Source organism: Vitis vinifera, chromosome 2 (assembly GCF_030704535.1).
Source record: "Vitis vinifera cultivar Pinot Noir 40024 chromosome 2, ASM3070453v1".
NCBI classification, from domain to species: Eukaryota; Viridiplantae; Streptophyta; class Magnoliopsida; order Vitales; family Vitaceae; genus Vitis; species Vitis vinifera.
The window spans coordinates 18,414,430-18,427,505 of record NC_081806.1 but is presented as its reverse complement, the minus strand read 5'-3'; the positions used below and the strand labels follow the sequence as shown (position 1 = coordinate 18,427,505).

The window sequence follows — 13,076 nt, the reverse complement described above, 5'->3', positions numbered from 1 at the left end:
ATAAAGTTAGATAATGCATTAAATAACAAATTATATTTGATATTTAATAATAAATTATAAAAAAGTTGTAATATTTAGATATATATGAAATGCATATGATTATTTCTCACAAACAAGTCATCTTTACCGATTTGATAAGTTTTTATAAATTTTTTAATGATATATATTTTACACATGTCATATTTTTATTGGGGTTAAATGTGGGTAGGTACCCTCAAAATGAAGAGTGGATAACATAGAACAACCCCATACCTAATGGTATTGTTCCTAGAGCAAAAGAAAGGCCTCATCAATGAATTAATGGCCCACGGTCATCATTTTTTATAGCCTTTGAAGGATACAATCTGTTGACAGGACAACAAACAGTCAATAAACCTATCATGAGCCCTAGCCAAAATATCAATGCCTTAAAAGAAGATAAAATAACAAAAAATAGGAAGAAAAATAAAAGTGAATAAATAAATAAATGAATAACTTCAAATAGACAAGCAACTGCCCTTATTGCTTGGTAGGCAGATTTATGGTGTTTGGCCAAAATTAGTTTGTGGGGCATTCTAAAATCTGTTATTTTTGTTATATGCCATTTTGGGTTCAATCAAAGGGTGCCTATTCGTTAACTGGATCTCCTACCTACACTTTTAGGTTAAGGAAAGTTGTATTGAAGACACCACATCTAAGAAAAGAGCATATAACTTCCTTTGAGGGGAAGCCAAATGTCTTTTTAGATTACCCATTCATTCAGCGTTAAAGTACTAATGTTAAAAAGGGTAGGTACCATAAGGTCTATTTCTTTTGGGAAAGAAGGAACCCTGGTTTAGAAAAAGATGGAAGGGAAGGGGCTATGGGAACCGGTGAAGAAAACTCCAAGACCTTCATTTTCCAGCTTGGGAATAGAAAAATGCTGAGGCCTCTTTAAGAACAAGATTTTTCCTAATTTAAAGGAATCTTATATCAAAGAAATTGTTGGGATAATGAGTCTTGTACTTTTTTTGTTTGGCAATTTTATTCTTTTTTATTTTGTGTTATGAATTGACGTACTCTTCATTAAAGATTTGAGGTTATCATTTAATCAAAAAAACCATCATAGGTAAGTTTGAAAAGGATTAAAGCAACTTAATTTTTCTTATAAGGTAGGGTTGATTTAAAAGTTTTAATTGAGTTAAAATGTCTTAATTAATTTGGAAAGAATTTTAAATTTAGAATTTTAAAAAAAAATTCAAATAATAAATATAATTTAGATGATTGAGGGGAGTAAAAGTTGTGATGTATGTATATCAATGAATGTCGCGTTAAATAGAAATTCAATGAACTTAGTACAAATCGATTGAATATGAATTCATTGTATTAAGGCATAACTTATTGACTTATAGAAATTCAAATTTGAAATATGAAATTAGACAATAAGTTGGTTTACCTTGAAAATCCATGTCATCAAATTCTTTTAAACCCTTATACACTCTAATTGTTATATGATTTCTAAAATAAGATTGTGATTAACCTTGTTCTTTGGATTCAATATATTGTTCTTGGTTGGTTGAACAATATTCTTTGGGCATTTTACTTGATTTAATACCATTCTTCCTAATGTTTCAAGTTTATTCAGTCTTATTTTGCCCTAAGTAAATATATTTGATACATTAATGTTCCTTGGAAGTTTTCATGGCTTTTCTTACCTTATTTTTTTTATCCAAAATTTTTCATCTATATATAGAAATCATGTTTCTCACTTTATTTGCACTTCTTGCTCTATTTATTCACTTTGTCTATTTTGAGACAAAAAGGGGGAGACATGGGCATGTGGAGACTTGTTTGATTGATTGTCAAATTATATTGATAAACGAATTGATTCACATACTTGATACATAATTCGCATGCATGGGGTGCATCTTGATTGTGATCATTTCTATTTCATTTCCCTATATCTCTTGATTACATGGTCATATTTGCTTCTTTCACACCATGCTTTATCTTGTGTTTTAGTGTGTGCAAATCATAGGTATTAGGATAATTTACTACATCTTGATGCACATTTCGATTCCTAGCATGTGACTGGATGTTCTAACTTTGGAATTTTTTTAGATAGTAACTTACTCTCTATTAAAGATTTGAAATTACTATTTAATCAATTGGATCATCACAAATAAGTCTGAAAAAGATTAAGTAAAAGTAGGATTTTTTAAGGTAGAGTTGAATCAGAAGTTTTAGTTGAATTAAAATGTCTTAATTAATTTGGAAAAAATTTAAAATTGAGAATTTAAAAAGAAAATCTTTTCAAATAATAAAAATAATTTGGAAAGGAATTTTAAATTGAGGTGGGGGTTTTTCACATTAAATTTCTTATGTCCCTTGTTTATGTGTTCATGTTTGGTTATTTTGTTTATACCTTATATCTCTCTTGGAATTAAATTGAATTAATAATTCAACTCTTTGGTCATAATCTTTTTAAATAGACCCCATTCAATTCCCTGTGTTACCCTATTAGACAATGATTTCTCATAAATTAATTAAAACTTTTGAAATTATGTTCACCTAAACATGGTAATCCTATTCTAAAATATAAAATCTACATAATAAATATAGTAAATGATGATTATTTGTAGACAAAATGATAAAACATGTGCCGAGACATAATAAATATCCTTTATTTTTATAATTTCCTTTTATTATTAATCATCATTTGTAAAACTATCAATCATCACATATGTGTGAGATCTTTTGCCACTTCAATTAAAATCCCGTTGTAGTTTCACCATGCATGATAGTTAGTATACTTGTCTTTTTATTTTTTTGATTTAATTTTAAATAGAATTTAAAACTAATTAGTGTTTAATAATATTAAGTATAAAAATTGTTTGTTTTTTTAATAGTTTGTTCTATTAAATATTAAAAAGTAAAAAAAAAAAAAAACAATGAGTTAATAATTAATTATGGTGATTTACTTTTAGCCTTAAAAAATAAATATTTTAGCTTTTTTATTTAATAAAAAAATTTAAGAAATAAATAATAAGTCAATAAAAAGTTTGACACCCAATATTGACAACTAAGAGGTGTTGGAAATCAAATTGAGTTTGGCTTGTGATCTAAGTAATGTTCACGCGAGACTCTTGAATTCAATTAGAGGAAGGCATCCACATTGGAGCCTAAAATAGGAAAGGAGGAGACATCTTATGAGAGATCAAGGGCATGTTTGATTGCTATTTTTGAAAATTGTTATGGAAAATAGTTTTTTTAAAACAGTATTTTGTATTTTCAAAAGAAGAAAAAATGTATTTAGGAACTAAATTCTGAAAAATAGTTTTTGTTCTAAAAAAAAAAACATGTTTTGTTGAGTTAATAAACAAATTTTTTAAAATAAATAAAACAAAAAACATGTTTGAAAGTTTTTTTTTTAATTAATAAAGTGTTTTCTTCTATTAATTTGATATTATAAATATATAAATAATTTTCATATGCATAATTCATTTAAATTAAAAAAATTATTACATTTTAAATTTTTTACACTAGTTATAATTTTTTTAAACAAATGATGACTTTGTAACCATGTGTAAGTATATTAATTTCAATAATTCACGGAAGAAGAAATGGTTTGGGGGTGTGGTGGTTGGATGGAGTTCACCTTTGTGGAACACAAAAAGTAGCTAAGAAAATACAAAATAAAGGAAGAGAAAATACGAAAAACAATCTATCCTTTGAATAGTGAAAAAATAATGAAAACATTTTTTTATTGTTCTCAAAATAATGGTTTTTGAGAACACGGAAAACACAAAAAACAAACACACCCCCTTCCCCAAACAAGTTTTTTGTGTTTTTGTTTTCAAGAACAGAAAATAACTCTTGAAAACAAGAACCAAACAGACCCCAATTCTCTCAACAAACAACCCTTGTCTCCAATAGTTATCTTTTGTTATCAAGAAGTAATAATATAAATTGTTCCCATCATTGTATGAAACACAACACAATCATAGTTATCTTTTATTATCAAGAAGTAATAATATAAATTGTTCCCATCATTGTATGAAACACAACACAATCATAATGAGCAAGCATATGCATTACTTTTCTCTAATAGAAGTCTCTCTAGGAACCGTTTGTAACCTTTGATCCTAGAGGGTAATTTATGTAATGGAATCTAGAAGCTTCTATATAAGAAGTTTAGTTCAATTAATTTTGTGATTCCTTGGAGGCTTGTAATCTCAAATCTACTTTCAACCAATAAAATACCTATCTATTAGAAGTATGTCTAATTAAGAGTATAAAACATTCAATCATTGACATTCCTATGAAAGTGGTGTTTGTTTTTTGGCCGAATGAAAAAAACTAAAATATTTAGCTTTTTCTATTCAGTTAAAAGTAACCTATTAACATCATCTAATATAATTAAAATAAACTTGTTATCAATAGACTCAGTTTAATTATGTTGGATGATATCAATAGGTTGCTTTTAACTGAATAGAAAAAACTAAATATTTTGATTTTTTCTATTCAACCAAAAAACAAACATCAATTAGTTCCACTTTCTTGGAGTCACATGGTCTATATATCACCCCAAAAACTTACCTTCCAAGTGATCTCTTCTCCTGAATGCAATAACTCCACTTTCCCCCTTTCACTTTTAACTTTCAAAGGCCAGAAGGTGTCCTTAATTTATACCTCTGCTAGTAGATGCAAATACAAAATGGCATTTAACTTCCAACCCATTCATTAACAGCTTGTTAACAAAAGAAAGAAAGAAAAAAATTCTAATGCACACACAACCATAAAAGGAAAAAGGAGAAAAGCAAATTGTAAAAGTCTTATGTGGATGAGTTTCTTAAAACCACCAGCATTTTTTCATTACACATAAAAATCACAACCTGTGAAGGTGTCTTTCCAACCCCTTACATATTTTCAGGTCCACAATATACCATATTTGTAATAACAATACAACATATAAAAGGAAAAATAAATAGAGAGAAAAAGATGGAGAGAAAAGGAAGAGTATAAGGGGGTACAAGGGTACAATGACTTGTACCAATTCATATGCCTTACAAAGAATACATTTATATATGAGACAGCAGTAGAAATGAACCAAATAAGATTATTGGGTCCTAATTCTTTGGATCGACGAATTTGATGAATCTGTTCTTGGCTTCTTTTAGAATGAACTACTCCCTCCGTGAGCGGTATCGAGTTTAAACTCTCTCTGATTCTACCTCATGAATTATCAATACTCAGCTCTTCAAGAGATCTATAACCATGTTTTGTATTGTTTTCTATTCCTTCTTTTCACCTTGAATTTTGGTTAGAGGAGTACCAGATCTTCTTCTGGCAAATCAATATCTTCTCCTTCTCGATGCCATACTCGGTTTCTTCTTTTCTGCAACCCCATCTCATTCCCTTGGCAATGGTGGCAACAGCATCAACAAAGTAGCTGGATTCTCGGATTATAGCATACCCATTGGGACGTAGGATCCGATCCATCTCCAAGAGCACATACTTCATATCGCATCTGCACAAGTACTTACTACTGTCAGAACTGTACCCTATGTTTGGTTTTTGGAAATTTTGAGGAAACATGGTGGACAGAAAATAGAAGGAAAGAAAAATGAAAAATAGAATTAAAGTTAACAGACTACTTTTCATGTTACTTCAAACTTATACTACTTATTTTTCCTTTTCTATATTAAGTAATTTGAAAACATATAAATTTCTTTCATATTTTCCATGGTAAAACAAACATGAGAAAATAATTTTTCTTGACATTTTGTTTCCTTTACTTGGTACTTTTCAGGAACCAAAGATGCCAAAGTAGAGTTTCGGGGCAGAAATGAGAACTGTACCACATGGGAAAGGAATGAAAAAATGATTAAGAAACTGAGTAAATTTGCTTTATGTTTGTTTCCTTACCTGTGACTTTCGGCTGTAAAGAGACCATCAAGGTGAAGGAGATCATACGTTCGAGGATATGTTGAGAAAGCTTCACACCTACAAGAACAGGAAACAAACAAATGAAACAAAGTTCACAAGAAGTGTGCCTTAATGCAGACCCAAAAGCTTTCATGTGTATTCAAATGCTTTGAAAATTACCAGTCATGATAGGTCCCAATCAGACCCCGGTCAAAGACCACAGGAAGTGTGTTAGCAGCGTAGGAAGAGACCACATTCATGACCCACAACGGATCATTAACCATAGAGGCAGCAAAACCTCCATAAGCTGTGTTCATGTCCATTACATTTCTGATCTTATCGGTCCCAATTGCAGGGAGTAACTTCTTGTAGTGCTTCAGTCGTTCCTTCCACTTAGAGTCATCATGCTTGAAGGTACTCGCACTCCCACCATGGATAGCTGAAATGCGATCTGGTGCAACATTCAACCGTTCTGGCCACTTGGGGACGGACTTCAGCCCTAGTTTCTTGTACTTCGGTTCAGGAACAACAACACAAGGGCGGAGGGGAGTGTACCATGCTGCATCTGGTTCAGTGCCATCATCACACTTGGGTGGATACACATCAGGGCTAGAAAGTTGTTGGTAGCAGTTATTGTCGGAGGACTTTTGCCACACAGCGATGTCATCCTTTTTGTTATATAATTTGAAGCACATTGAAGTGAGCAACTCAGTCAACTTTTCATAGTCACTTTTCTGATCCTCCACAGTTGTGTTCCATCCTCGCCAACGGTTTTCATAGTTTACAGGTGGGCCAGACAGGACCCAGAACCCTCCAGGGCGGAGTATGCGGTGTACTTCTAGGAGGTATATTCCACCTGAAAACAGGACATTTCCATGGGTGAAAAGCAGCAAATGGAAAAATAAAAAAATAAAAAAATAAAAAAATAGAACACAAACATGATCCTTTCGTTCATAATTCAACATCAGAAACAAAGACAAACCTGTTCAAATGATAAATGTTCTGAAAACACATTATGTTGGTGCTACCTTAATTTTTAAGCTATTCATAATTTCCTTGAAAACTTGATGAAAGCTGCCAAATTACTCTAAGTTGTTTCTTTTGTAAAGATAAAAGCTTGATGACCTGAATTCCTGTTCCACCTAGAGGGTAAACCTCTGTAATTGTAATGGATGCTTGACTACTTAAAACCTCTAAAAATTAAGTGAAAATTAAAAAGAAATTTTGAGTATATGATCAACCAATGAACCTCAGCGACAACTTATTGATAATGTAATTTTGTCCAAATTTACATCTGAGACTTATCATTATATGGAAGAGAGGAATTACCAAATTCAGTCCATGGGATAAGGCATCTTGAGCAATGAGCCATATCAAATGAGTTGGAGGGGAAAGGAAGCCGCTGAGTGGAAATGATGCCAAGGATCGCCGGAATTCCGCGTTCCAATGCAAATTGGACTTGAGCCTCATGATTATCTCTTGGAGCCAAAGACATTGTTAGTATGCCACGATCTAATAAATCACCTCCCCAGCTCGCAACCTAGAAATAAAGCAATTACACAGACTAAGTGACACAATTTTTGGGAACATATACAAAGGTGATGGTCATAAATCAAAGCTTCCAGAATAAACATCAAATAGATTAATAGGTTATCGAATTGGTTCATATGATCAACTCCGTGAAGAAACAATAGTATGAATCAGGGCTCACCCCACACCCAGTGTCAATGGCAGTTCGAACAGTCCCATCTAGCATTTCTGGAATCAAATCTTGCATCAAATCAACATAGGCACCAACACCTCTGGGGAACATAGTACCCCCACCAGGGAAGAGAAACTTCTCGCCTTCTTTCCTCAGCCAGTTCTGATTAGACTTCTGCTTGTTAATCCAATCATATGGCACATTCCTGAAGCCAGATCCAAATAGTATACACTCAATAACATTTCCAGGAGAAATCCAATCCTTGACATCAAAAACCATAAGCAATAAGTTTAAAAACAGAGCAGCCCATATTACCTGTACCAACATTCATTCCTGCTTTTAGGCCATTTAATTGGTGGTTTGTATCCATCTGGTGGTGGGATCAAGCATTCCTTCCTTTCAAATACTGGGGGACAGTGGCGTTCCATAAAAGTAAGACGATGAAGACCATATTTTTTCCATTTCTGTAACAATAGAGATACACACACAATGTAAGCAATTTGACACCAAAGCAAATCCTGGAGAATGGAATGGTCTATAGAAACTTGAAATAAGCGATGAAGTGATTGATACCCTTGGATCTGTACATGGAGTGTAGTCTTGATATTCCCTACTGCATTCTGGGAAAGCAACTGATTTAATTTGGAGAGGACTAGATGACGATTCCTTGGGAGACTGAACAGCTTTTTCGACTTCCTTAGTTACAAATCTCTCCTTTTCAGAACAAAAGATCCCACCAAGATAGAATGAAAATCCACATAACACAACAAACATGATTGACATAGGGACTACCCTAGAACTTTTATCGGGTTGAGACCCCGGTTTTCCATCTTTATGCTTCATTTTCCCAGAAACTATCAACTACCTGCATGGCCAAAACACAACTCCTAAATAAACAGTAAACAAGATTTTGATCCCCAACAAAAGTATAATTCACCAAAGCCAAATCAAAAACCATCACTACAACCTTTTGAGGATAAATTCATAAAATCAGCATAATTTCATTCTGGAATTCACATACTTGACTGACACTTCACTTGATTGCAAAGCAGTCAGTCAAAAAGAAGCGAAAACGTATAAAATCACATCAGTTAGTCCAACCCCAAAATGGTTCAAGGATTCAAGTCTTTATTTCTCATCCCATGACTAGTTAACAAACATAACAGAGCCTAAAAATAAGGAATTGAGGTGATTAATATCATTCAAAGCTATCACACTTCAGAAAATTATATCATATCATCAATTACAGATGAAAGTGACTTCCATATAATATGCATCACCTTCAATCTAGAAAAGAGAAAGAGAAGTAATCTACAACATGGGAAACTCTAAACAAAATGATGAATTTTTACAAACACCTGAAAGGCTCACTGACCAGATCTGTAACATATACCACAAGACCCTAGTTTCTACAACAGATTTAGTTCATGGTTATTGATTTTATGCATTTATCCAATAGAAAAAAGAAAGGTAAAGTAGGAAAAATGAAAAAGTGTATACTGGTCAATGACTATACAGGCCATTATCAAGACAATAATTATAATATACCCCTATAAGATCCGCAAACAACAACCAGTGTTATACTATTTTGCCTTCATGCCACCATGTCTTTATGATTTTCACATGAAATTTGGGCCCAAACAGCCCCACTAGGTCATAAAAGCGAAAAAGAGACCACTGGATCTCACACCAAACCACCAAAAGGCAAAAGCAAACAAAAGAGAAAAAAATGTGAAATATCATTTAGTTTAATCATTTCTTGAGTCCCAAGAAAAGTTCCAATGAATCATGCATCACTGTTTGGCAATTGGGTGGTTTTTTTCTTCTGAATAATTGATTGGTATGTGACCTCAAAGACCAATCAAGCCAAAAGAAAAAGCAGAAGCACATGGTTTGATTGCATACAAATCCAAGAATTGCATGAAGCTAAAGTAATTTCCAGGAAAAAAGGTTCTCCAGAAAACAAGTGGATGAACAGTGACAAAGGAAAACAATGTAGATGAGATGCAAAATTCAAAATATGTAAACAGCAAAAATCAAACTTTTTGAAAAAACCCACTTCCCAATTACCATTAAAAAAAATGGGGAAATCAAAAGAGAAAACAGAGGAAAATGGGAAGGCCTCCTCACAGAAACAGAGGCCAAAAAAAGTAACTATTTTCGAAAACCCATCTGCTAATCACCACAACTATGCATCATGATCACAAAACAGAAGCCAAAAAAAGATTAATTTTCTTGAACACCCATTTGGTAGTCCTAAAATTTTAGCCTATTTTCACCATTACTTGTATCTTAAAATAGCAAAAAGAGAAGAGCAAAAGCTGGGTTCCCTCAAAATAATCAGATCTACTCTACAAAAGAAAAGGTAAACCCCATATATACATGTGTGGTAATTAATTGCACATGAGAGTGATAATAATAACAACTGCAGAAACAGAATGTAAGGATCTGAGTGAGATCTGACACAGAGAAGAAGAAGAGGAAGAAGAAGAAGAAAGAAAGAAAGAAGATGAAGTAACAAACCCACCAGAAGAACAACAACTACTACAACAGCAAGAACACCCTCAATCTAGCTCTCGACAGCTGAAGAGATTAAGGGTGTTTAGAGCATTAAAACTGATATCTATGTGAAGAGAACCTCAAACTAAGCTAAAGCTTAAATAAGAGTGTTGTCGTGGTTTTGTGCTTTGCTGTCTCCTCAACACCTTTCTCTCTCTCACAACTTCAATGGTCTTTGTCTCTCTCTCTCTCTCTCCTCCTCCTTGCTCTCTCTCTCCCACTCAGGTAAAAAGGGCATAACATCAATAATGATTTCTATTTTCTACCAGCTGCTACGTTACATGCAGAAAAAGACACTGCATTTTCTATATTAAGGCTGGCCCATGTAAAATTATTGGATTTTCCTTTTGAGATAATTTTTTTTCCTTTTATCTATGAGGTTTTTATTACAAATAAAATCCGTCTAAATTATAAATAAAATTTAAATAATATTTATAATTTTTCAGTTTTTTCAATTACCATTAACACTTTTTCCAAATAATTTGGTCCCTCATATCTTTTTAAATAAAATTAATTTTACCTATTGTTTTTTTTCCTTGCAAACCTCCAAAAAATGTTACTTAAAAAATGATGTTGGATTGTGTGGTTTAAAAACAGTTTTTTATTTTTAAAAACAAAAACTGGTTTTTAAAATTTTTTAATATTATTTGGTCATTGTTTTCTAAAAATAATTTTTATAAATAAAGCAAAATAAAAATTAACTTTTAAAGAATAAGTACAAATTATTTTCATCGATTTTTAAAAATAAAATGAAAAAATAGGCTCGTTTGATTGGATTTTTTGTAGCTTATTTTCAATTGTTTTAAGTTAAAAAATAAAAAATAGTTTTTAAAAATAAGTTTTATAAATCATGGTCAAACGAATCTTTATCTTTTGAAAATAATTTTAAATTGGTTTTAAGAAAAAAAATTATTTTAAAAATTAATATAAAAAATAATTTTCTCAATTTATTTTTTGTGAATGCATCATATTTTTATATATAAAGCAAAAATTATCAAATGCTTAAAAATTGCCTATAAACATCCAACAAAAAAAAATTAATTCATTTTTCCTTTTATTTTTTAAAATTTTTACAATTAAAAGTATTTTTTATTACATATTTTGTTCAATTAAATAAATGGATAATGGATATTTTTCAATCAATCCATACCTCTTCAATGGTGGGGAATTAATTCTTCACATGATTTTAAAATTTTTGGGTAATTGTGAAAAGCCCACATATATTTTAAAATAGAATTAAAATTATATGGGAATGGGTAATAATTAAAAAGATGTATTAAAATTTATTGGATTTATTATTATTATTTATTAAAAAAAATGCAATATTTTAAAGTCCGACAAGCACATGACTTTTGGCAAAATTGTCAAGGTTAGGCGATGAAGATAGAGAAAGGGGGTTTTGGTCCCATGTGGTGGAGTCCATTATAAGCCCCATGTGCCCTCTTGTGCTAGGGTCGGCTACATGGAGATGCCGCTTATTTCGGTGAGAAGTGAGAACAACAAAAAGAATTTTTCAACATTATTATTATATGAATAAAAAAAATTTTATTAGAAGGATTTTTTAATTATTTTCAATAAAAAATATATTATTTATTCCAAAAATATCATCGAGTTAAAAGGTGAGTTGATGAAATAATTTTTTGGGTATTACAAAATTAATTTTTATTTATTTATTTTTATTTTGTTATGTGTAATTTAATTTTAAAATATTATATATATTATTTTTTAGTTTTAAAAAGACCCTCCATTTTCTCTCCTTTTTTTTTTTTCTATTTTTCTTTATGGATGGTGTGTGTAGTCACTTTTTTGTACTTTTTTTTAAGGTGATTTTTTGACCAACCAATTATTTGAATCTCTTTAATTGATTCGCTTACAAGCCTTCACAAGTTTTGACTTTTTCTTTTTTTTCTTGGAAATTGATAAAAGAAGAATTTTAAGCTTTGAAAATGGAAATTTCCATGGTCAAAAACCATGGAATCCATTGAAGGATGATTAAGAAATTAATAAATGGAGTATCTATGGTACATTATCAAAAAGATACTATCAATTAGATGTATTTGAAAAATAATTTATTTTTTTATATAAATGTTCTTAATTATTTTAAATATATATGTTTTTAAATAAATTTTTATTTTTATAAAAAAATAAATAAGATCATTTTTATGACTAAAAAAGACCAAAAATTAGATTTTTAAAATTGAGTTTTTAACTACCCTTCTAATCAAATAACTCATTTATATATATTTTATATATAATATTTAATAATATTATATATTTAATTATATATAATTAATTATAATAAATTAATATATCACTAACTTGATATATATTAGTGGTCTACTATTAAATTATTTTATTTTATTTTATTCAATTAATAATTTAAGCAAATTTTAGATTTCAAATTTTCTGAATTTATTTTTCATATTTTTATTCCATTAAATTTATTGAAAAATCAATTTATCAATCTAATTAAAAAGAAAAACAATTTTTATTCAATAATATTACGTCAAAAAAATATATAAAGAAAAAGTCATGTGTAAAGGCATCATTGAGAAAGAGAGGTTACCTGGAAACAGAGAAACCGGTGTCTTTTTCTTTCTTTTTCTTCTTTCCATTATTTAAATAATAAATAAATAAAATTGTAAATCACCGACACATGTCGGTAGATTTGACTTTATTCTTTGCTTTGGTGAGGATAATAAAGAATCATACTAAAGAAAAAGTCATCAATCTTATTATAGTGGTCCTGACTGTAAATTTCTTGTTTTTAATTTTTATCCTTTTCATTATTTTGAAAGTCAAATAAATAAATTATTGGTATAACTTGGAAAGAGTAAAATATATGACAATTTAACCTTTATGCCTTATGGGTCAACTAGACCGGCTGGCCAAACAAGCCCTTAAGCTTTATTAAATATATGACAATTTA

At 30.5% G+C, this 13,076-nt stretch overlaps 1 protein-coding gene across 2 annotated transcripts; it reads right to left on the bottom strand.

The window, feature by feature from the left end:
- Positions 1-4,806: 4,806 nt before the first annotated feature.
- LOC100251016 (probable methyltransferase PMT20) lies at positions 4,807-10,409 on the bottom strand. 2 transcript variants are annotated; one of them, XM_002265091.5, is made up of 8 exons: positions 10,116-10,409; positions 8,162-8,453; positions 7,904-8,052; positions 7,598-7,793; positions 7,216-7,426; positions 6,067-6,742; positions 5,887-5,964; positions 4,807-5,488 (listed from the first exon to the last, which is right to left on the bottom strand). In XM_002265091.5, exons 2-8 carry the CDS (start codon positions 8,429-8,431, stop codon positions 5,266-5,268), a joined length of 1,803 nt encoding a protein of 600 aa, XP_002265127.1. In that variant the 5' UTR covers positions 8,432-8,453; positions 10,116-10,409; the 3' UTR covers positions 4,807-5,265. The 2 variants fall into 2 exon arrangements, with proteins under 2 accessions (XP_002265127.1, XP_019080880.1); XM_019225335.2 differs by having other exon boundaries at positions 10,112-10,259.
- Positions 10,410-13,076: the final 2,667 nt, after the last annotated feature.